At 34.4% G+C, this 26,821-nt stretch overlaps 1 protein-coding gene across 1 annotated transcript; it reads left to right on the top strand.

The window, feature by feature from the left end:
- The first annotated feature begins 17,263 nt into the window (after positions 1 to 17,263).
- Positions 17,264 to 19,232, top strand: LOC111377213 (chlorophyllase-2, chloroplastic-like). Its single transcript, XM_023000276.1, has 3 exons — positions 17,264 to 17,549; positions 18,188 to 18,509; positions 18,585 to 19,232. The coding sequence occupies exons 1-3, from the start codon at positions 17,310 to 17,312 to the stop codon at positions 18,926 to 18,928; spliced, it is 906 nt and encodes a 301-aa protein (XP_022856044.1). The 5' UTR covers positions 17,264 to 17,309; the 3' UTR covers positions 18,929 to 19,232.
- Positions 19,233 to 26,821: the final 7,589 nt, after the last annotated feature.

Below are 26,821 nucleotides of genomic sequence, written 5' to 3' on the forward strand. Positions count from 1 at the left end.
CCTAAATGACGATTAGACAGGTACGTTAAATGAATAATATTTCCTTTTACTTTACACTGTTCAATATTTGTTCTTTATAAATCTTCGATGTTTAATATTTATTCTTGGTAAATGGTATTTATAATGATTCATATGAAAAAAATAGTTTCATACTCGGCCTACGTGTAAAATAACAAAACAAAAAATATAATTAAATTTCCAATGTGAATGTTATATATATTGAACACAAATTTACAATTATTTCATAATCACAAAAAATAATTAATTTTACAATTGAAATGTTACATATATTTAATACAAATTTACCGGTCAACATTAAGTTCGAACAAATCACATGCTAGCTTCTTTCTCTAGTTCTGTATCCACGACTGGTTGATTCCATCAACCTTATGCCCTATACTTAAAAAATCAACGTACTTAATGGCAAATATGCTGCAGTCACCGCTGCAATTAAACAATAATGAATCAATTCAGTAGTGTGTAAGTAAAAACTAAATCTGAAAGATAAAAACAACAAAATTCAAACACTTACCTTACGGACTGTCGCTCTGTCGTCGTGTTCCGAACAATCCGCAATCTGTCATGTACATTTATCCCCGCTCGTCCGGCCATCATAGGAACAATTACAGCCATGGACTCCAGGTTTTGCTCCAACTGGCCTTGTGTCAAACATGAATGATTTGGGTTGTACACATATATAGTCGAGTCAGCAAAAACAATTTCAGCATAATATAGTGTTTATTGATGCACGCTGGAATGTACATATGTGTACAACCCTCCCATGATTTTTTCCCGACACTCAGTGACAGTCCTATCACCCACTCGAGCATATATTCTGGCACCGTGTACTCGTTACCCATAAGTTCGAGCGACTGATACTCCGTGGTAATGACACGCAAGAACTCGGTGTTTAATATGACTCGACCATGGACATCAAATGATTTTGGATGTCTTTGAGCTCGATCTCGCAGCAAGTCCATGGCCAGGTCGATGTGCTGCAGCAGGAAACACCAAAAAAGTATGAGTTATTCATTTAACGTATACGTAAAATACACGAAATGAATAGTTCACTTACATCGTCGGCGAGCCAAGCTCCCGCAGTGGTGATATCGTGGAACCACTTATAAAAGTCCGAGACCGTCCTTTGACCTATCGTGCGGCTAACTCTAAAAAATAGGGAAATGTTAAAATAAGCGTAGACGAGTTAGCGTACAGTGCTTTATTAAAATCATACAATACTTACCCGGGGATACTTCTCCGCCACTCTGTCTCGAACGCTTTCCACTTGGCATTGTCCACCTTCCTAAATAAGTTCGGGTGCGTCCCATTGATGAACGTCCTCCTCTTGGCCTCAGCCGTGAAGGGGGAAACAACATACCGTGACGGCACTCTCAACCTCTTGCCGACCACCTGCTCCGTCTCGTCAACAGCATGTCTCTTACCATCAATCACGCCGGGCGTCCTCTCGACCTCCGGAGCCACCACCTCGCCCCTCCCGTCGGGGCCTCCCCCTCCGTCGCCACCTCCTCCGTCCCTCCCGTCGGGGCCACCCCCTCCATAAACAACCACAATGACTCAAATGTCTTATCACGCCAAAAATGTGGGTGACCCCCCTCTACATCACCATCTCTGCCACCCTCTCGATCATGATCTCCGCCATCCCCTCTGTCCCCCATCGTCTGTCGGTTAAATCTCCTCTAAGCGTCGCTACTGTATCCCGAAGGTCGACAACGGAAGACTGTAGTATTCCAACATCATGGGATAGATCGTCGACCCTCCCTGTCAACTCTCGTCCCATATCGTCGACCCTCCCTGTCAGATAGTCGACCCTCCCTACTAGATCGTCGACCCTCCCTATCAACTCTCATCCCAGATCATCGACCCTCTCTGTCAAATCTCATCGTAGCACACCGACCTCCTCCGCTATAAATCCAGTCAAACGGGCATACAAATCATCACTGTGTGCCGGAGACACACAGGGAAGGTGTCTGAACGGAGGTGATGCCAATGGCGGCGGCGGCGATGCCCTCAGCGGAGGTGATGCCACTAACGGCGGTGATGTCCTCGACGGAGATGATGCCAATGGAGGGGACGATACTCTCAGCGGAGGTGATGCCAATGGTGGGGGCGATACCCTCGACGGAGGTGATTGTGGATCAGTTGGACCGCCCTCCTACATAAATAACATTACAAATTATTCAATAAATTATTCAATAAATTTATACGTCGACGTTATTCAATAAATTATATTTCATTCACATACCCAATCTCGATCCAAGCTCGGATCAGACATCTCCTCGTCTGGGGTGTACGGAAGGCCTAAATCCCGCACAAGACCCCGAGCCTCCTCTTTCATCGACGGCGTCAACTCAGGTATGACTTCAAACTGACTTATTGACATTTCAACTACTTAACGATCATGTAAACAGAATTTTAAACTTCGTATAATATAAATCACAAATGCATAATACTTACCTGAGGATCGTCGAGGAGGGCCGATAACTGTTTCCCAGTGGGACATCCCTCCGCTCGCGATGATCTCCAATGATGCATCCGAGGGCAGCGTGTCTCTCCTCGCTGCGCAAAGCGGGCCCCCAGTACAGGGACTGTCTCATACACCCAAATCTGTAACACATACATTTATTATGCACAAATGTAATATACTAAGACTTTAACTTTGATTATATTAAACATTTACCTGCACCGCTAAGGGCAATTCATATGTATCGTATTTACGCATCGACCCCCTGGGCCTCGAGTGTGCTCTGGTGAAGACATTTACAGTGTCTTCGTAACATCTTCGACCCCATGGATAGTTGTTGAACGCATCGATGTCGTCAACAACTTGCAAATGAAAAATGTCGATGGCAGTCTTCTTGTGATGACACCTCATCACACTCTCGAGGATGTAGACTAGCCCAAGCTTCAATCTATCTAGCATCTGGTCGCACCCCCTGATTGCGACCATTAAGTCGGGTAGAATCACCGACCCATGTCCCTGGAAGTACATCTCGTACAACCTATTGCTTCTCTCAATGGCTGTATCGTCGCCCGTAATCCTCAGTCCAGTGATCAATGTAAACTCAAACGTCAAGAAACTGACGACCTTGCCCCCAAGGTCGAACTGGAGGGAATCACCGTCGACTAGCCTCAGAACCCGACACAGTCATTCAACCCGAGGACATATCAATTATGGAAGACAAGAACGAAGATGATAAAATTTCATTTACAAATGAACAAAATGAAGGGGAGGTAATTAATGAAGAAGACGTTAACTCACACTTTGTCGACTTCATTGATTGCCCTATCATTGAATTTGTAAGTAAACTCGAAGAGGAGGAAGAAGTCTACTTAGTTTATCTTGAATCGGATGAGACAGGCAATTCATATAACATTGGAAGGGGCAGTGCTAAAATTTGTAGAAGAAACGAAGAGTGGAGCAAAATTAAAAGGGGCAAATTAAGCCAGGCATCAAAAGCGTTCTTTAAAATTCCATAATGCGGAAACAATAAAGTCAAGCTAAAGACTATAAATAAGCGTTTGTTGGGAGGTAACCCAATCTCTCTATCCCTTTTGTTTATTTTGCTTTCTACTTATAGGATAATTTAGTTTATTTTTATAATTTTAATTAGGGAATATCATCCACATCCCATTTTTCCTTAGGTTACTTGTTGGTTTATTGATGTTTGAGCCAAGTAATACTTGCTCTAGATCTTTTGTGTTTTAATGCTTTATTTATCCGCATTGTGCAGGAACATGATGTCGTAAAACACTTGAACCAACCATTACCAAGGAAACAACGGGAGTCAAGGAAAAGCAAGCCATTGAATTTCATCGACATATCATGGGAGTCTTTTCTTTATTTTCTCCCCCACCCCTTATACGCGGACATAGGATTTTAGACATTGAGGACAATGTCTAATTTAAGTTTGGGGATAAAAAACATGAGTTTTCATTTGTTTTGTGTGTTTTATTGCTTTAACTATTGAAAAAAAATACAAAAAGATGAAAAAAACTGAAAATTTTCAAAAATATTTTCTTTTTATGTGCTTGTGTGAGTTAGCCTGGTTGGCAATAATATATATTGAATCATGAATTGATCTATGAATGTGAATATGTTGCATGCTTAAGTTAATTTTTGCTTTTCCATATGAAATTGATATATCAATAGTACATGAATTGAGTTATGCATTGTGTAAGAATGAGTTGATTTCATAATTGGATAGGTTGAAATAGTGGACCATAGATTCTAAACCCAAAACGACTATATTTTACATTTTCAGACCAAATTTAGAATAGTTTGGGGGATTTCTCTATTATAGGAAGATTTTGAAATAAATAAGGATTCCATGTGTGAAACTAAGTAAAAAAAAAAAAAAAAAAATCTTGTATTGATTGTATAAAGTCAATAGGATGAAATTGGGTGAAAATCTTGAGTTAGAAGTTAATTTACTTGGATAGGTGTTTAATGAGGGATATTGCACTAATCAAGGTATACAAATATAAAAAAAAAATTATTTGAAAATTTCACTTCATAGCCTTTATGACTCGAGTTATTAAACTTGTAAGGATGTTAGAGAATGCTGCAAATAAAAAAAAAGTTGAAATGAAAAGTGAGAAATAAAATAGAAAGAGCAAGTGCATGAAATAGAAGATGCACTGAATACCTTGATTAGGTTCCGAACACTTGTTTAAGAAAATTGACTTTTGATGAGGGATTATTAGCTTAGTTGAGTTCTGGAGATTGAAGCAATCAAATTATGGAGAATCTTTGTTTATTGATAGATTGACCTGCAATTAGTGAGATTTACCTAAATTAGAGAGATAAGGATAGTATTAAAATTCAACTTTAGGTCACACACTTGAAAAGAGCGAAAAGAATAAGTTTGGGAATGTGTGAATCTTATGAGTGATGAAAGGACATATTTGACCATTAAGGGCTAGGAATTGAAACTACTTGTGAATTCATGATGCTATGCTTAATTTTTCACACACACACACACGTCAATTTTACATTGAAAAAGTAGATTTTAATTTGTGTATTGTGATTTTGAAGATATGCACGGATTTGATTTTGTTATTTCAATCCTGAGGTAAAAAGCCAGGTTAGCTAGCTAAATCCTTTTACATTGCTTGATTGATTGGCCACCAATTAGGTAATTAGCACTGTGTGTTTATGTGTTTGCTGGGTTTTAGTTTTGTTTGAGAACAAACAAAGATTCAAGTTTGGGGGTTTGATAAATATAGTTTTTACACTTATTTGGGATCTTAAATGATAATATTTTGTTATTCTTTGAACGGATTAGTACCTAATTTGTTATTTATTGCTTTTATTAGAAAAAATTCATATTTCGAAGAAGAATTAGAAAAAAAGTACAGAAAATGGCTAAAACGAAGCAAATCCAAAGCATGGGGACCAAAGTATAAATATCTAATGGTTGATTTGGACCACAAAAGATACTTTGAAAATTGATAGAAGTCAATTGAATGCAAATTGGAGTCAAAAAGGAAAGGGATATTATTAGAGTATTACCATAAATCGACTTCCAATCATATAAGATATTTTCAAGATTTTTGGTCAACTTGAGACGCTTTTTTCAGATGGAGAACGTTTGAATTGGAAAAATTGTATTTCTAAAAGAATTTTAGCTCTTTTAACTATCTTTCCAATGCACTTTGAATCATCTAAATCGGACACTGAAAGAGAAAGTTATGATCAAAATACTGAAATCTGTACAAAAACAAAATTATATGCGCGCGAAGGCGACTTTCCTTATTTGATTCAAACTTTTTTGGAAGACAATTTGGACATGAATTTTGACCTAATACAAGATATGGGCAGCAATGAAAGGGTTTTTCTCTTGTCTCTTCGTACACAATAGTTTCATAAAATTCATCAAGAACAATGCACCAATTACTATATTTTGAGAAAGAAGATCAAGCTATAGCGAGGAATTGAAGTTCAATTACATCAAGATTTTGAAGAATTCAACTTTGGACTTGAAGATCAACATTTTTTGTATTCTTTCATGATCCAAGTGATATTTTTCTAGTATTCTTATTGTAATTTATATACTAATATGTTAGGCTAGTTTTTTATTGTATTGGTTGAATGATGAACCCTATTGTTTGTTTATTTTAATTTACGACAATTAATTTAGTATATCATGATTTTTTTTCTTGATTTATTTTGCATTCCCATTGAACTATTTAATTACCTGATCACCAATTAGATAGTAAGTTGTTTGCTGTAGTGCAGGAATACTTACAATAAGTTTAGAACGCGATAAAATCAACACATGGATAATAGGTGTTAGGAATTATATTTATGACATGTGCAATCATATGTGATAAATCTTGTGAATCAATGCATATTTTTCATATGAATTCGGACTACGAATAGAATGGGGCATGTTAAACATATGTTTAATATATTTTTGGAAAGAATATTGAATAAAAATAGATTATCGATTGTCTTGAATGTATGAATTTACTAAACTATAAATTAAGAGTTGAATTAAATGGTAATAGGGGGATTCACAATTCCAATACAAATATTCACATATTAAATAAATATTTTATTTGCTTTCTTAGTTTAAGATTATCATAGAAAACATACAAATCACAACTTTTTTGATTTTATATTACTTCGAATTTAGTAAAAGTTACTTAACTAAATATTAGACCTTATTCCTCGTGGGAATCATACTCTTAACTCAACAAATTTTATTACTTATACAGCAATCCCGTATGCTTGCGGGTTTCACACAAACACTATTTATCATAAAAATCTGTTTGGGAGGAATCAAAAGCTTAATCTTTCATTGGAGAGGGGACAAATTGATTCAATATTCAGAATAAATTACACTGACCCTTGGATTGAAGGAGATGATAAGAGGACATTAAGAGCAATCACAGTTCAGGTAGTTAAAATTCTACATATAATTTATATGTCCTGTCACTTCACATTAGCTAATTCTGATTCTTTCAAATTTGAATTAGAACTCAAGAACCCCTGGAACACTTGTTCATGGAAACCAGCCCAGCAATAATAGTCTGACTATAGGACGTGTTACGGCTGGAATTGAATACAGCAGGCCATTCAGCCCAAAGTGGAACGGAACAGCTGGACTTATTTTTCAGGTATATTTCATGGGTTCTTGGCATTGTGTGCAATAGTTTGTGCCTTATAATCTTTTTCCCCAACCGACTGTAATTTGATATGTTTTTGTTGCTGGTTCTCACTGTTCAAAAACTGGTTATTATATATGCCAAATCATCTGAAGTAAAAATTCTCCGTCCCATTACGAGGAAGAAGCCTTTTCTGTTTAATAGAAAATTCTGTAATGGCTTAATAAGACTGTTGTATATTCTTTTGTTGAATAAGTTTCTAATAAGCTTTGTCGTCTTTTTTCGAAAACACTGATACGACAACTCCAATATATCTCTATAAGTTTTGGCTCGTAACAATTACTTCAAAAAACAGAGCACCTTAATTCTGTGTTGTGCTTACATCCCTGATAACTTCATTTTTTTGAACACGAATTACCTCATTATCTCCAGTTGGACCTAAGGCATTGTTTGTGCAACTGGAAAAGGAAGAATAAAGTGCATTAAGAAAGGTTACGTTATACTTCATGGCATTTGGTCAAGGAAAAAGTCATGGAAACATGCTTGTACTGGATAAGTTCAGTTTTTCTGGAAAATATTCACCATACTTTTTTCTTCAATTTTACTACCATTCCATTTCAACCTTTCATCTTACCATACAGGAGGAATTTCAGTTTATCTTTACTTTTCTTGATAAAGACTTTCTTGCATGACTCTCTGGCCACTCAAACAAATTTAACTCCTTGTCTGCCTTCTGTTAATTGTTTATCATGTATGTAGAAGTAATTCCTTTACATTGATTAATTCTTAAGTCCAGCGTGCTAGGGCTCATAATGACAAGGGAAATCCTATTATAATGGATTTCTATGGCAGTCCGCTTACAGCAAGGTATGCATTATACTTTGTTACACTGGTCCATATACAGGGATTACCTTTCGATGCATTAATTTCGAATTTTACTGCAGTGGAAATACTCATGACGACATGCTACTTGCTATACTTGAGACAGTATATACTAGTTCTGTTGACCCTAGTTCTTCAATAGTTAGTTGTTTACCAATTACCTTCATCTTTTTGTTAATTTCATATATTGATAATTTGTTGTCAATTTTGTTTGTTAAAATTGTGAATTCACAGTTGGTATTCAACATGGATCAGGGTATCCCTGTGTCGCCAGAATGGCTAATTTTTAACAGAGTGAATGCTCGCACTAGGCAGGGTTGGATTGTTGGACCTGCATGTCTTCTCTTTAGGTATGCCCTCTTTGTCTTCATTCTATCATTCCATTGGAACCACGAGGAAGTTATGAGTGTCTTTTGCAGATCAGCACGGAGGTCTTCCACATTGAACATTCTATTAGAAAAACTAATGGAGTTAATTGAGTGTCCATATTGAAACAAAAAAAGCTTCAATGACTACTTTGTAACCAAATAAAGTTTGGTGGCTAACATGAAACTTCACTATAAGTTGATTGACTAATAGTGTTTTTGAACCTATAGTAATTTATTCTTTCCGCTAAAGATTCCACTGAATTGTAAATTCCTGGCCTAAGCTGATTACCGGAGCTTCTCCTCTACACAGCTTCTCAGGTGGTCATTTGGTGGGTAAATTTCCTCCCCATGAAGCATTTGCAATTGGTGGAACCAACGGTGTGAGAGGTTATGAAGAAGGCGCTGTAGGATCAGGCCGGACTTATGTGGTTGGAAGCGGAGAAATTTCATTCCCGCTGGTAAGTGGAGGAACATAAATTTATTTGTGGATGGCCTCTTATGTTCTAGGTATTGATGGTGTTAATTATTTATTTTAATGCTGGTTTTTTATCTGAGTCTTATTATTTTGTCTCCATTTCCTTATTTGCTTCTCGGTAGTAGTGAAATAATTTTTTTTGGATAACATTTCCAACTTCTAATGAAAGCTGGATTTAATCTTGAATAAAGCATGTTTTGGGAATTAATAGAGTGATTACAAGTTTTTCTATTCTCTTTCGCTTTCAAAAATCTTCGGTAGACGAGCTCTATAAACACCATTGGTCTAAAAGATTGTAGCGTCATAAATAAGTTCAGATTAGAAAGATTGTGGCGTCATAAATAAGTTCAAATTAGAATAGTGTTAAGATTTAGGGTCCACCTTAATAAAATCAATCTTATTAAATGGAGAAACTCAGAATACTTATAAATTGGTATTTATTTCGGTATTAAATCGATATTGGATAACACATCCCTTAACAGACTCCCACAAAATGGTGGCTCATTTGAGCAAACCAATTTTGAAATTCACGAGGTGGCTCTGTTACCATATTAAGATTTATGGTCCATCTTAATAAAGTCAACCTTATTAAATGGAGAAGTCCAAAATCTTTATAAATTGGTATTTATTTCGATATTAAACCGATGTTTGATAACACATCCGTTAACAACTAGTTAGGATGAGCCTTACAGGATTCCTCTTGGTCTTTCTGGCCAAAATTACAAAATTTCTGTCTTCCCTTTGGCTGCGCGCCCTTCAGAATAACTGTAGTGAAAACTTCTTTGGCCACTATCTGTCTCTTATTTATAATCATTTTCGCTGAGGGGACCAGTAGAGGGGGTAATATTTGCAGACTACGGATCTGATCTTGGTTCAGGCTCGTCTGTTCCAGTTATTTCCTTTCCAGTTTGGTTGCGACGGAATAACTCGCTTGGCTGTGCTTAAAAATGAGTTAAAGATTAGTAATTTTTTTCCTTACTTTTAAGTAAAAGGGTTTCTCGTTGTGAAAAAATCTGTTATCTTACTTCATAATGATTAACTTATTTGCAATTTGAAGGATACAAAATTATTAATTTTAAACTTAGCCCCTGATTGTCTACCATTATTTTACACTCTTTTTTTCTCAAACTCATTAGAAACCACATATTTTGTCATACACCTAAAACTTTTTCTTATATTTTAACCACATATTCTCCAAAAATTCACCTTTCCAAAACTTATTTTCATTGAATAATAGTAGACAAACCGGGGCTTAATTACGTGGAGTGAACTTTTCAACGTCTAAATATTTACATGTAGATCACTTTCTTTCTTTATGGTCTGGAAGGTCTTGGACTCTTGCTTGCTCTTGTCCTACCAGTTGTGCCCTTACGAAGCGCTTGGCCATTGGCATGCTGGATTGGATTGCACTTTATAGAATTGAAGAAGAAATTATAAAATTTGATTTATTGTATTGTGCAGTATTGTAAAATATTGTGGCTCGAACTTGCACTGACATTTTCTACCCTCCTTTTGGTTGTTTTACAATTTGTATGTATCAGGTGATCCTGCTGGGGCAAGAAATAAGCCTGGAAGCGGATACGGATATGGAGTCGGTATTCGAGTGGACTCACGGCTTGGGCCTCTAAGACTCGAATACGCTTCAATGATCAGAGAAATGGGCGATTTCACTTTGGAATTGGGCAAAGGAACTAAAACGAATCCAAGTTATCTTTTGTTTCTAGTTATACTCTTTTCTGTAATTCTTTTCATTTCCATCCCCAACCCACCCCCTATAGCTAGATCTTCCATCATTCATTTACATAGTCAGCTTTCAGTCATAAATTCTCACTTGGGTGCCCTGTAATACTATACTACAGAAGCAATTTGGACTGAATTTTCAAGTGCAGCTCCGTGTTCACTTGTGGGAAAATTATATCTTCTACATTTGGGTCCTCAAAACTTTAATTTCCATGCACTTGGATATTTTTCCACAGATAATATAAATCATGCAAACATTCCTCTATCTGTAGTTATCTGGCTTGACCGTAACTATAGTTATCAAACTCGAACTGGAATTGACACTGCAAAGTCACAGGTCTTGGATCCCTGGTAGGTCAATATCTGAATTCTTTACAACCAAACATGGCAAGTTTGATTTGCAATCATACTATTTTCTTATAATAATCACGTTAATGATGTCCAATATTGTGTACGAGATATTCTCTTGATATTAAATTGGATAAATATGTTTAGCTACAATTTAGAAATGCTCAACTGGAAGTGACCGAACATGGGAGCGGTTTGGTACCCATATTTTTCAGAATGCATTTTTCTCAATCTTCTTTTTAACCACACATTCTTTATTAAAATAATGCTCATGTTTATCTCAATTCTTTTGAAAAAATACATTCTTAAACAGTATTTTGACATCATTTTAATTAAACATTTTTCAATAAAATAATATTACACGTAAATTTAAAACTTTTCCTTATTTTTTAACCACACATTTTCCATCAATTCATTATTTAAAAATGCATTTTTATAAAAAGAATGAGGCTCAAATAAGGACAATATTACACGTAAATCAAAAATATTTCATTATTTTTCAACAACGCATTTCCTATCAATTTACTATTCAAAAATACATTTTTACATAAAAATGACTCCGAAACACCTGTGCCTTGTGGGATTCAACATGACTCAACATAATATGTTCAACCTCGTTTGGTTAGATATTTATTGTACGTCGACCAACTACGTGTGGCTGAAATTGTGGCCTTCATTTGATTGCTTCAAATAGTTAATGTATTAAAATGCATTGAAAATAATATTAGTTCATGTAAGACATAGTAAAAACAATGCAAGCTAAAAAAATGGAAGTGACCGAACATGGGAGCGGTTTGGTACCCATATTTTTCAGAATGCATTTTTCTCAATCTTCTTTTTAACCACACATTCTTTATTAAAATAATGCCCATGTTTATCTCAATTCTTTTGAAAAAATACATTCTTAAACAGTATTTTGACATCATTTTAATTAAACATTTTTCAATAAAATAATATTACACGTAAATTTAAAACTTTTCCTTATTTTTTAACCACACATTTTCCATCAATTCACTATTTAAAAATGCATTTTTATAAAAAGAATGAGGTTCAAATAAGGACAATATTACACGTAAATAAAAAATATTTCATTATTTTTCAACCACGCATTTTCTATCAATTTACTATTCAAAAATACATTTTTACATAAAAATGACTCCCAAACACCTGTGCCTTGTGGGATTCAACATGACTCAACATAATATGTTCAACCTCTTTTGGTTAGATATTTATTGTACGTCGACCAACTACGTGTGGCTGAAATTGTGGCCTTCATTTGATTGCTTCAAATAGTTAAGGTATTAAAATGCATTGAAAATAATATTAGTACATGTAAGACATGGTAAAAACAATGCAAGCTAAAAAAATGGAAGTGACCGAACATGGGAGCGGTTTGGTACCCATATTTTTCAGAATACATTTTTCTCAATCTTCTTTTTAACTACACATTCTTTATTAAAATAATACTCATATTTATCTCAATTCTTTTGAAAAAATACATTCTTAAACAGTATTTTGACATCATTTTAACTAAATATTTTTCAATAAAATAATATTATACGTAAATTTAAAACTTTTCCTTATTTTTTAACCACATATTTTCCATCAATTCACTATTTAAAAATGCATTTTTATAAAAAGAATGAGGCTCAAATAAGGACAATATTACACATAAATCAAAAATATTTCATTATTTTTCAACCACACATTTTCTATCAATTTACTATTCAAAAATACATTTTTACATAAAAATGACTTCCAAACACCTGTGCCTTGTGGAATTCAACATGACTCAACATAATATGTTCAACCTCGTTTGGTTAGATATTTATTGTACGTCGACCAACTACATGTGGCTGAAATTGTGGCCTTCATTTGATTGCTTCAAATAGTTAAGGTATTAAAATGCATTGAAAATAATATTAGTACATGTAAGACATAGTAAAAACAATGCAAGCTAAAAAAATGTAACGTATCTCTAGATTTAGATATAAATATTTTAAGATATTGAAAGTTGTCTTTTGGCCTTTTTAGTCGATCCATTAATGAAACTTTTAACTGGATTTTCTATGACATATTGAACTTGGAAGCTAATTTTGATTATGTGCCTTTTGGATTGATTTCTCTATATCCTGCAATTAGGCCCTTGGGTTCTTAGGATTCTGTAAATTAGTCCCATATTTTTCGATTTTCTGCAAACTGATTCCTGTCGATGTATCTGTCAAATCATTCCCTTAATTTTCTGATGTCATAAAATGGTTGCCGAAATTTCTTTTTGAGAGGGACCGCCCATTATAAATTGAGATTTCTAAAGAATCTTGTCGACTTTTTTAAGTGATTAACTTTTATGGAATTTGTGAATATTTTTATAAATTTGTAAAAAATTAGTGAGAGTCTTCCGTAAACTTATAATATATTTTTTAATCACGGCTCTAGGTTTGTAGAAGAGAAGGGGACAAAAAATTACTGAAAGGATAAAAAATAAGTATTATTTATTTATTTATTATTATTATTTTGTAAAAGTCTTCCAAAATCTAGAGGTGAATAAGAGAACAAAATTTTGAGATTTTATTTTTTTTACTTTCTGTTTAAAAGTTAGTACCCTATAAATTTTTATAAATTTTTTTAAAAGTCATTGACATTTTGAATACATCATAACTTCTTGAAACTTCAAAGAAGTTTTAATTGGTTATGCTGAAACTTTTAAAAAAATTTTAAAAATATATAAAAATTTCTATTGAATACACTAATATTTTAGAGAATTTTAAAAAGCCCACATAGAATACCCCCGACTTTTTAAATTTTTAAAAGTTTTTAAAAATCCCAATTAAATATCTCATAAATCTATGACCATATGTCTAAGTGTGATGAGATGGGATTTTGATGAAGTCAGCAAAAAAGCATAAATAATAGAGAATAGATTTTTAACTTAGCCTCGGTTTTATAGAATTTTGTTTTGGAAAGAATGAGTTTTTTGAATAGTAAATTTTGTGAGAATGTATGGTTAAAAAGTAAAAAAAAGTTTTAAGTTTACATGAAGTATATTTTATTACGAGAATGTAGGATTAAAAATGAGTACGAGGAAAAAAAATGATAAGAATGATTGTCAAACAGGTACTTACAACCCTTACAACTTTTCTTGGTTGCTACAGGGCTGTCTGGTAGTGTTTTTTGTTGATTTTAAGCAATTATCTGATCGTTACCCATTGGCATATGGGGCCCACGTTAACAGCAATGTTTGACGATCTACCGGTGAAATACCTAAATTGCATATTCATCATAAACAATGATTTAACTGGTTAGGGCAAAATGGTCATTCTACCCTAAATTGATCCAATATTGCGGCTGCCATATTTGATTTCTTGTCATAAATGCCTCTCAAACTCAAACTGAAAAATAACCGTCACAATTTCTCTACAAATTAAAATGAGAATTTCTACTAGACTGGTGCTACTCCCTCTCTCAATTTTATTTGCAGGGTTTTTCAGCTTGTTTAATTGCCTCTCAAACGTTGTTTTCCACCTTCAAAGCTGCTAGCCCACTACTAGATAAATTTAGGCACTCCTTTCACATCAATTGAATTTCAAGATTTTTTGCCATATTTTAGAGTACTTCCAGTCATGTGTATTCTGTATATGGTTGTTGTGCAAATGGTCCCTAATATTTAAATCTTGGTACAAACATGACTGACCTTTCAATTAATAGGTGAAGTTAGTCCTTTCGAATGGTTTCCATTCAATTGACAATTAAATATGTCCAATTTTTGATAAATAGACTAAGATGCTCTTACTTTTAGTTAAATAAATAAAATAATTAAAAAATAAAGTAAATGGAAAATATAAGTTAATAGGTGTGCAAAAAAGAAAAGAAAACTCATTAAGCCAACCAATATCTCATAAGAGCACCTTCTTTACTACTATGGATTGCTTTAAGAATTGTCATATAAATGAAATGGAAGGTACTATAAAAAATACCTCTAATTCAAGTTGATAACAACTTCGTCACTAAGATGGAAGTTGAAGGACTTTCAATCTATGTGATATTGATGTTTAATGTGTAGACACTCAAGTTCAAAATTAGTATCCAATGCATTCCATTGATCAATGCTATGTATGCACCTTTTATTTTTTCTTTAAAATAATAATAAAATTAGATATATATGTCATCTATATATTTTGCCGAGTTAGCATGCCTAACGAAGCTTTTAAATCTAGACAAATTTTTCGAAAATATCTATCTTTTATGTCACATCATCTTTATGGAGTTCTTATTAACTTTTACTAGATAGATTTATTATTATTATTAAGCATTTAGTAATCTACATTTGGAATAAATCATTTGTATAGAACTGTTCACTCACATAATGCTACCAAACAGTCACATGTGTGGACCCCTGCTATGATTTAAAAATGCCTAGAAATTCACCCAACCTCACCAAGTGTGAGTGATCTGTACCCATTCTGTCAAATTGGTTATTGCACCAGCAGCACAGCTCTCTACATTTTCATTACAAATGCTCTTATAGGGGATTGATTGGTAAGATTAGTCAACTATTCTTTTTGAATCATTGTTTTAGTTTTCCTTTTATCTGCTTCATTTTATTTATTTCATGAAAATAAGAACATTTTATTATATCAAAAGTTTTACCTTTTTATAGGTCATCAATTGGACGGCAAACATCCAAAAGGATCAACGGTCCATTAAAGGAAATATTAGGAATATTTGTGGATTTACGCAACAATTTTCCTATTTTTATTTATCAAACAAAATAACAGTGACTACTATTACATAAATGCCTATTCATCGCTTAATTATTCTGCATTTTATCCAATTTGTGCTGCCATCTTAGACTTTTTAACTATGTTGCAAAAGCTAGCAACAATTATAGAAGATTTGTGCTGTTTTATGTATGAAACTAGAAATGTGATCCGACATATCAAAATGATATGTTTATGTGTGCTGCTGTTAGAACATTGTAAATTAATTCTTAATTGAAGAAGACAACAAAACTCATGTAATTCCTAGTCATTGTTTTAAAATATTTTAGTTAAAAGTTCCTTTCTTTTTCTAGTATTTCTTTTAGAATAATGTTATTTGTAATCGCTCACTACCACAATTGTCTTATGTGACATATATGTGACGATTAGTGATTTGATGTACCACATTAATATATCAAATCAGTAATCGCTATATGTATACTACGTAAGGTGACTATGATAGTGATAAACTTTTAACTTCTCAGTTTTATACATTTTGAAAGATAAGGGGACATGTTGAATTCTAAATTTAAATGAATAAATACTTATCAACTGTAACAAATATAGGTCCCGTTTGGTAGGGATTTTTTGCCCTAAAAAATTGATTTTTTGATTATTATTTTACTATTCAAGCTGTAATTTTTGACTTCTTCTCTCACATGTGGACCCCACTTTTCTTCTAACGGTCAAAAAATCAATTTTCAAAATCTCTACTAAACGAGGCCATAAACTTTTCGACCAAGTCAACATTTAGATAAAATAGTATGTAGGCACGTGTTAGAGGATGGTAATTTACATATCAACAGGGGCGGGCCTGGGGTCTTATAGGTCAATTGACCTCCCAATTCCTGCCTTTTTTATTTTATTTTGCTGCATTTTTTTTAGAATGTCTAAGTTTAAAACTTACATTATAAATATATTGCCTCCATTTGGCCCTCATTAATTTTCATTTCATTACATTTCATTTTTCTCTTTCCTATTTTCAACTATACGAACTTCCATAAAATAATATTACACGTAAATCGAAAACTTTTTTTTTTCAACCACTCTTTTTAAAAAAAATACTATTCCACCCATTAATTTTTCCACAAAATGGGGCCCAAACGGGGGCATTATGCAACCGATAGCTCCAAACTCAACTTTATACCTTCCGCCCTCTCTCTCTTTTCCAATCTGTTGACTACTACTAACTTCATTTACTTGAAAGTTTGATTGTGATCCCCTAATCTAAAGTGTCTAGATCTGTCCCTGCGTAGTAAAAGGGGAGGGTGGAAAAATCCAGCTTTGCTTGAAACTGTCGCGTCAAGGGTTCTAATCCTGAAATATGGATTTGATTTTTGGGTAAGTGCAAGTGTACAAGCAGCCTTCCACCCTGTACCTTTAAAGGCATAACCTGCGATTTACCTTCCTCACGATGCTTCAGAACAGGGACGGTGAGAGATCCTTAAAATTAGGGTTCAACCTTTAAGATTGAGCGCAAAATTTAAATTGGGTTTTCAGTCTAATTAATGCTGGTTCGTAACTGTTATAATCATGTTGTCCTAGGAATTATAAATTGCAAGGACATGGCTTCATTTTTCATTCACACAAAACTCAGAGGAGGAAATAATGGCTTTAGCCACAAGTATATCTTCTGTGTTTGATCAAGGATCTGTGAAGGTGAAGTCGTTCACCATTAAAACGTCGGACTTGTCTTCACCACCTACGCAACTGTTCATCGTTGCGCCAGTTGAAGAAAATACGTACCCGGTGCTACTTTTTTGTCATGGATTTTGCATCGACAACACTTGGTATTCTCAACTTCTGCAACATATATCTTCCCATGGTTACATTGTTGTCGCGCCTCAGGTATTTCTCTTTCTCTACTCTCTTTGGTAGAGAGGTATATTACTTGCACGAGATCGGATTCTTTTTTCCAACAAAATGACGGATACGTGTACGGTATTCAGGAAATGGGCTATTGCAAGACTTGATCCGAAAATCTTGACACGTTTTCATATTATGCTGATCAATCTAATCTAAAATTTTAATAATATTTTCAGGGAATCGAATATTAATGGATAATATCAAGAAAGAAAAAAGTTAGACTTTTATTTATTGTACTGTCCAAAAGTCTAGAATATTCGATCTAACAAGAATTCTAATATTTCTATGGATAATTCACCGTCTCTTGTTGTCTAGAGGATTTCATGAACTTTTTAGGAGTCGAATATTTCGTGCAATTCATGTTGACACACGTATGAATCTAAGGCTGTCAAAAGAAATGTCAGGAATTTCTCTCGTGGTAAATATTTTGTAGGATTAATTAATTGAAAATAACGAAATCAAGAAAGAGCTAATTTCTTTAAGGCTTGTTACTCTTTTGGAATATTTAATCTTTGGTCACGTTAAATATTGTTGTACAATATTACGTGCAAGTTACATGCGTAAAACATGTTTGCCTATGCTGTATGTAATGTTTTCCTACTATTTGTCCTTCCTCGCAGTTTTACCATTATATGTTAATCTCCCCGACGAAAGAAACGGAGATAGCAGCCAAGGTAACTGACTGGCTATCGACGGGCCTTTCACAAGTGCTGAAAGAAAAGGTCAAACCCGATCTCACCAAGCTCGCGCTATCTGGCCACAGCAGAGGTGGTAAGGTAGCATTTGCCCTTGCATTAGGCCATGCCCCAACAAGTCTCAAATTCTCGGCAATACTAGGGATCGACCCTGTTGATGGCCAGTCACCTTCTAACCGGGCGCAACCCAAAATCCTCACCTACGTCCCGCGCACTTTGGATCTTGAAATTCCTATTGGAATAATAGGTACTATTGAACTAGAGAAAATCTAAAAGTTTAAGTCCTTGAAGAATAAGTTTATTCGATTAAATTTTTCAACAGGTACGGGCTTAGGGGACCAATCGACGGGCATTATCCCACCTTTTGCTCCAGACGGAGTCAATCACGCAGAGTTTTTTAACGAGAGTAAACCTCCTTCTTGTTACTTTCTTGCAAAGGAATATGGGCATTGTGATATGTTGGATGAATCCAAGGCCTCTTTAGCAAGTTGGGCGTGTAAAAGTGGCAAGGGTTCAAAGGAAGATATGAGAAGGGCTGTCGGAGGAATTGTGGTTGCATTTCTTAATGATTATTTGGGAGGTGAATCGAAGGATCTTGAAGCCATTTTTGAAAAACCGAGTACTGCTCCTATTGTTCTAGATCCAGTTATTTCTGTCAAAGAGTGAGGGAAAAAGTTGAATAAGAGACTACACACGACTCGACTTTCGAATCTTGCATGCCAATTTTCTAGTCGTTTCGAATATAGTCTCCTAAAATAATGATCAGTTTCTCCTTAAATATTAACTGTGGTAGCTAAGGGAATAAATTATCATTATGGAAGCACATAGCATAACTAGGTTAATTGCTTCAGTTCAGGCATGTAGTGTAATTCCTTAAATTTTACATTGTCTTAGTTATAAAGCCAGGTTTGGCCTCTCCTAAATCTGCACTTTATATTATTATTGTTATAAATAAAACATGCCACTTGGAGTATTATCATTTTAAAAAAGTTCTTGTTTCCAAATAGATTTGAACGAGTTAGAACAATGACCTTCTTTCTTCATTTTTATAAGCTGCTTATGAATAAATTACCAAATATATAAGCAGTGGTTTAAAATTTAGCATTTGTTAGGTAGATATTTTTTCAAGGATTTTTTTTAAAAATTTTTAATTTTTTTTTTGTTGAGAAATATGTCATTAAAAAGTAAAAAATAAAAAAATTATCAACATCGTTTTCAGTAACTGCTTATGTACAATAAGAAAATCCTATTACTTCGACAAAAAGAAAAAATAAAATCTCGTGATACAACCTCTATTTTGATATAAATTTATAAATGATTTATTCATTCAAAGTCAAGTATTAATTTCAATCATACTTCATAACTATTATTTATTATCATCCGCATATTTTCGTGATCCATTACCATTTCTCTTTACAAACCATTTATTTAACAAAAGAAATTAATATTAATTTGTACTAATGTTTTAAACATGCTAATTCAACACACCACCAACAATGACATGCATGTGCATCACATGTCTTGCTTTTCATATGAACAACGCTATTTAGCATTAGTGATTTTGAACTCTAGTTTCCGTATCAACATATCATAAGTCATATTAAATGTATTGTAATTTTTTATATTTAATTGAGTTTATAATTTAGTATCATTAGTACCATCATCTAAAGATTAGTGTTAAATATTAATGATACTAATATCATTGCTCATTTTATAAATGCGCCTGTGGACGCTCTTTTGAACTCAAAAATTTCGATTTTTAAACACTCAGGTGGGTTCAACTTCTTCATGTTTCTTTAATGCAAAATAAATGGCTAAGGCCCCGTCTGGGAGTGATTTTTCATCTCAAAAAATTGATTTTTTGATCGTTATTTTATTATTCCTGCCGTAATTTTTGATTTCTTCTCTCACAAGTGACCTCCCACTTTTTCCTAACGATCAAAAAATCAGTTCTCAAAATTCTTACCAAACAGGCCCTAACTATGATAGAGACATAATAATTTTCAAAAATAGCGACTTCAATGACGAAGTCTGTTTTGTCCTTTCCCTAATGGTGATGCTTGTGAAATTATTTTTTGTTGTGTAATGTTATTTGACATTATTGATGTTACAATATCAATTTGAATGACACTAATTGTCATTAGATAAAAGGTACAATTCAGTGAATATGCATAAATTCACCTTTAATTGAACATATCATATAATGACACAAACTGATTTTAGATAATATTATTTATTTATTTTTGTAAGATTCATTCTAATGTGGTCCCCATTTGAAACAAAAGCGTGTTTGACTAAACTTGACATAGAAAAAACACGTGGTTCCTTTACGTTAAATGAAAGGGACAATTTTTTGGAAGCAAAAAAATTTCTAAAAAAAGGGGTAAATTCAAAAATTTTGGGACATAAAAGTTTTAGCACCATTCAAGAATTTTTCTATCAGATAGAATTTTGAATATTGATATATTGGTTAACAAAAGAAGAAAAGAAAAAAGGGATATCGATTGGAATTACATAGCCTACGTACAAATATTCATCACGATTGCTTAACCATATAATTGCAAAGTCGAGCTGGTACATTACATTTGAGGTGCATTCATCTCGGCTTCCATTTCATCTTCTTCATGTGAAAGCTCTATTTTATCTTTGTCCGCGTCAAATCTCTTAAGCCCTTGTCAACAACTTCGATCCCTTTTGAGAAAGTTGTGAATCATCATTTTTTTGGCAATCACTGATGTTTACACTCTAAAAAAATAGCATAGCAAACTGTCTAAACTTTGGGCTTTGCCATTCAAACAGGGCCAACCTCAGCCCCCTCTTTAAGCGCTTGTCATTTGGCCCTATCTCTATAGCAGGGTTCCTAAACTTTTTCATCTTTGTTTCCGACACAAAAGACATGTTCAATCACATTTCTACATGATTGAAGTTGAACCTCAATCGAGCATTCTGAAATCTACACCTACGACTATAGTCCCTTCATAGAACTGTTGGGGTGGTATCCTATATTGGATCCTCTGTAGTAGGGTATATATCATGTAACTTAGTCAATGAACAAATTGGAGTCAACTAGATAGTACTTTTCAGGCTTTGGGTTCGAAAAATGTATGGACCATGAATTGCTCGAGTCAGAATGCGAGTGTCGTGTGTATTGTTCGTAGTATTTGACAAAACAAACATGAAACATAAATTGAAATCAAATTTTGCAGCAAACGTATTTTGTGTTCGAATCCCTTTACACCCAATGAAGTATACAATCCTAACCATGACAAAAAGAATTGTATTTTTAACTAGTCATGGAAAATGGGATTACAGTAAATGATAAGTGTGTTTTTACACACTTATTTAATATCTAAATATGTTATTTATTGATTAAATGAATGGAATTCTACTCATAATTATGTAATATTTGCTTTTGTAGGTCAAAAATCACCCAAGGGAAGAGAACAAGGCAAAAGGAAGTGAAAATGACAAAAAACGCACAAAAATGTGAAGTTGGGGACCAAAGCGCACAAGTACCAAAAGTTGGGGACCTAAGGTTGCAATCTTAGAGGGCAAAAGTGATATGAAAATCAAATTTTGAGGACTAGATTGTACATGATCAAAGTTGAGGAGCTTTGTGTGCATTTAAATGGAAGACTAAGTTGGAAAAAGAAATGAAGAAAGCCCCCGCTCGTGCATAGGCTTATTATGGTGCGCATGCAAGACCAATGCCCCGCTCGCGCGCAGCTTTCCGACTGGGCGACTTTTGCCTATTTCACGTAAATTTCGGGACTTCTTTCACAATTTCACTTGACACAATTTTGGCCATTTAAATACCGATTTTTGGTCATTTTTTAAGGGATTCTAGGTTTTCGGGGCTAGATCTTCTTCCTCCTTTATTTTCTTTCTTTCTATTCTCTTTTCTCCTTTCTTTTCTCTTCCTTTTCTTTTCCTTTCCTTGGTATTTTGGAGGCACAATCTAGAGCACAAGGAGATTCATTAAGGATTTAGCAAGGTTTTGGGAAAATCAAGAGCAAGCTCAAAAGGTGGTTTTATCTATACCTTGTATTTTTTTCCATTATTTTGTCAAACTTGTAATGTATTGTATAAAACATTCTCCTTTTTATCATATATTTAACATGGGCTAAATATTTGTATTGAGATTTATGGTATTAGTTTAACCTAGCTTTTAATTAATTTTGATATTTGGTCTTTAATATTAAGTTACTTATTTTCACGTGTTTCTACTATTGCATTTTATTTATGTGGCTAATGAATGATTATGTCAAGTGATTTGTACATCGTTCGAGAGAAGATTGTGCATTTTAGATCAAATAGTATAAACTTTATGTTTGTATAGGGGATAGAGATATACCCCTAACTCTAAGTGACCCATTGAGTTATTTTCACAGAGATTTAAGGCGGTTGTTTGGTTTTAATCGACATAGAGATATAGTAGGTTAAACCAATCAAGTAGAGTTAATTTTGCTTGAGAGAGGTAAGTAACTAAAATTGGAAGATTGAGTATAGTAAATGAATAATTCGTTAATTGGCTTGTGGAGAAATTAATTAGGTGACGGTTAAGCGAAACCATGAATTCCAACCATGCTTGCTTTCGAAATTTCCAATATTTTTACATTTTCTTATTTTGTAGGTTTTTAGCTAATTTCATTATTTAAAATCAAATCTTTAATTGTGTGTGTTTATTTTTATTGTTAGAATTAAATTAATTAGATTTGTTAATCTTCGTAAACATTTTTCGAGGGATCGACAATTGGGACTCAAAAGGTCCACTTTATTACTTGTACGCGACCTGCGCACTTGCGGTGTTTTATTAGCAAACAGTAAAATATGACTTAAGTTTTAGTTTAACATGAAATATTCTTGTAAAAATATTATAATCCTGCAATATAAAGATTGTCCTGGAATGGAGGGGATGCTTTGCAGGGTCAGGCTTTGCAATCTTAAACAAATAATCGAACGCAAAACAACTTTGAAGGAAAATCTACGTATACGTCAGCTTTTTGCACGCAAGTGATCTCGTACAGCACGTTCGGTAAATTGACAAAAATTTGGTAAATATCAATAGTCTTCATTTCAACTTATTTAATTTTTTTCATTTTTATGATGAAAGCTAACATTTGCAAAGCAAATAAGAAAAACAACAAATAAATTGATCCAGTGAAAATTAATATATAGTAAATTTTATTCATCAAAAAATCCACTCACAGCCAAATCAAAACCCTAACCAAACGTTAGGAAGAACACAAGATTAACAAACGCCGATAATTAAATCAATTAATAGAATAATAATCATTGCCATAGTAAGAATCAATGTCGAGTATATTCTATATACTATTATTTCTCTCTCATCATTTTCAGCTTCTCAATCTTCCAAAACCATGGATATCTACTGCACGAGAATCCCAATGACTGACAGGAGCAACGAAGAGCAAATGAAGGTGCCCGATACACCTAGCGATAACCCAGCTCCGGTATCTGGCCCCGGTGCCGGTGCCAGAGCCGGCGCAAAATCAGCATCCCGTGCCCTCACATGAAAGGCTGCTAGGCATAACACGACGAAGATGGTAACAGCAGCTCTTGAAATTCCGAAAATTGCCATTTGATTAGTTTGAGAAGAGAAGAAAAATTGATATGCAGAGAAAGAGGGAGAGAGAAGCTGAGAACTGTAGTGTGAGAGAGGTACCACTGAGTGGTAGGGGAGATATGAAGATCAAGTATTTATAGCCGTAGGTTTTGGGCAACGGTTGAATTTGATTTGCTCTAACGTTCGAATTTTTTAACGTTGCAAATGTGGTCCCCATATAAGAAAGTTGAAATGTGAGGTCAGATAGGTGTCCCTAAAGTGTAGATTTAAGACTTTTTTTTTTTTTTACAAGGTGTCCTATTCTAGACTAATCCTTGGGTCTGTGATCCGGCCCCTCTTTACACAGTCCGGTTAATCGCAGGATGTGCCTCCAACTGGCCAGGGTCCGAGCGCTCCCCACCTGGTCTGACAAAGTGCCAAGCAAGCCAATCCAAGTTGCACCTTGCCTTCCAAGAATAATTCTTGCCTTCCAAGTTCCCACTTGCCTTCCAAGAATAAATCCTTGCCTTCCAAATGTTCCCTTGCCTTCCAAAAATAAATCCTTGCCTTCCAAGAGCCCCATGTTTCGAACTCACGACCTCTGCTCTGCCAGGTTTGACAGCGTCCGTCCTTTGCCAGTGGAGAAGTGCCCTGGGAGGCGTGTAGATTTAAGACTTAATCGACCAATAACTCGATTATGACACCAAATTATTGGATTAATATTGGTTGAAGCATCGAGTCACTTTACTTTTTATTTTGAAATGAAAATATTCAAAACTTTAACATCTATTAAATGAATATTTAGAATACAACTAGAATCACGTGATATAAAATATGATTATTTGAATTTCAAAGAAACTCAGATAATTTTTAAAGTTCAATGCAGTCTTCTTGGTAGTTGTTAACTAATAAGAATAGATATATGTTTCATAGGTGAAAACCTTGATCGTAAAAGGGGAAAAAAAAGACCCTCTTAAAAATGTGAAAAAGTTAGGCCATGTTCTCTTTGTTATTTTCAAATCGTTTTCTATTTTCGATTTTTGAAAACAGTGAAAACGCGTTCTCTTTTACGTTTTTGAAAACTAAATTTTGAAAACTAAAAAAAAAAATTGTAAAGAAAATGGAAAACGTCCAAATTGACGTTTTGGTCATTTTCTGTACAAAATCCAAACAACTTGAAAAGATGCAAAACAGGAGAGAGAAACCATTGAGTTGTCTCCCTTCTCTCTTTTGTTCCCTTCTCTCTTCCTTCAACTATCTTCATCCTCTCTTCTCGACTTCGACTTCAGCGTGGGGAGGCAAAGAAAGTGATGCGCCGATGCCGGCGCCAGCATGGGGAGGCAACGGTGCTGTGAACATAGCGTCGCGACCCATTTGTTTGGGCCTGTCTCCATCTCCCCTCTCTTTGATGCCGATTGCGATTTGCAGGAGGTGGAGTTCACTGTTGATTTTGGTGGTGGTATGTTTGATTGTGGTGGTGATGCTTTTCATTTTGGCCCTCTTTGGTGATTCGCTTTTGCTCTGTTTAGGATTCTTGAATTTTGTAACTTTTTATTCATGTTCCTGATTGAAATAGCTTATGATGCATATCAATTTGTTCATAGCATGGGTTGAATTTTATATTTGTTGCTTTTGTTCTGGTATGGCGTTTATTGAAATTGAATTCAGGAAATTTTGATAAGATTGTTTATATGAATTGAGGGTAGTAAACGTTATGATCTTACGGTCTGACCATTACCATAAAATTATTGCAATATTTCAGTTAAGGACAAGGATTTTAACCTCCTTTTACCTAGTTCTCCAGACAAAGTTGTTTCAATCATGTTTTCTTAACTTATGGACTGAAATGGTTGGATCTTGTTTTGCATTTCTTCTTAAAGCTATTGTTGCTCTTGCACCTCACAGTTCGTTTCTAGTTTTCTCATCTAACCCTCTAGGACTAGAATTCAAAGTGCTGTGCTAATTTAATTGTAAAGTGGAAGTAAAAGTTACCAAATTTCCCTGACTACTTTACCGTTGGCAGCTTTAGGGCCTAAGGTAGTTTCCTGGTTATTTGGTTCTTTCATATCTATCTTCTTCTTTTTTTACACTCTTTCTTGATGGCATTTTTTCCAGAATTTAATGTCCGAAAACTACACACTTTCTGACTCTATGCTATAACACAAAGCATTGTCATTTTTGGACCTTGTCCTAAAAATGGATAAGTTGGAGAATTTATCACAGCTTTCCCAGTGGCTTTTGGCCCTCTTGACAGACAAGTTCTTCAACACTTGCTTAATTCATGAGGATGTTAAGAAGAATGAAAAGAATGTCTTTCGCTTGGACTGCTGTGAAGGCCTTTGCCCTCACTGCCTCTTTCTTAATTGTTGAATAATCGACCTCCAATGATGGATTTTCCGGGCTCAATTTAACCAATCTCTATCTTATTAAACACACCCAACGAAGGCTCCAACCCAAACAACAATTCTTACTTCGGTTGCTCAACTCAATGTGTTCACAAAGAACACAATATGGTGGCTGCAATGAATTACAAAGAATAGAGGAAGACAGATTCAGTTTTTGGCTCAAGAAAGAAAACTAGAGAAAAATGTGGGCTGCCTCTTTTCAATTGCACACACACACGGCTCATTCACAAATGAGAGCAATATATAGGTTTAGGGTGTAATAATATAATGGGCTCATGGACCAACTAATGGTTAAAGGGGACGGAACACAAATTGAGCCATCCAAGAAGTAAATGGGCCGTGAGTAACATTAACTATATTAAGTTGCTTCAAACGACCCTCAAGTTATTTTTCGGGTTGAGCCAATTAATCGAGTGTGTTAATAAATATTTCAATCATCGGCCCAAGTGTCACACCTCCAAATTAACATTGATATCTATACACAACCTAGATATAGAATTTTACATTTTTTTTTGAGTTTGTTAACTTCTAATCACCTGTGACACGATCATATAACATATCGAAACCCAAAATCATATCGCCATAATC

Source organism: Olea europaea, unplaced genomic scaffold, assembly GCF_002742605.1.
Source record: "Olea europaea var. sylvestris unplaced genomic scaffold, O_europaea_v1 scaffold1622, whole genome shotgun sequence".
NCBI classification, from domain to species: domain Eukaryota; kingdom Viridiplantae; phylum Streptophyta; class Magnoliopsida; order Lamiales; family Oleaceae; genus Olea; species Olea europaea.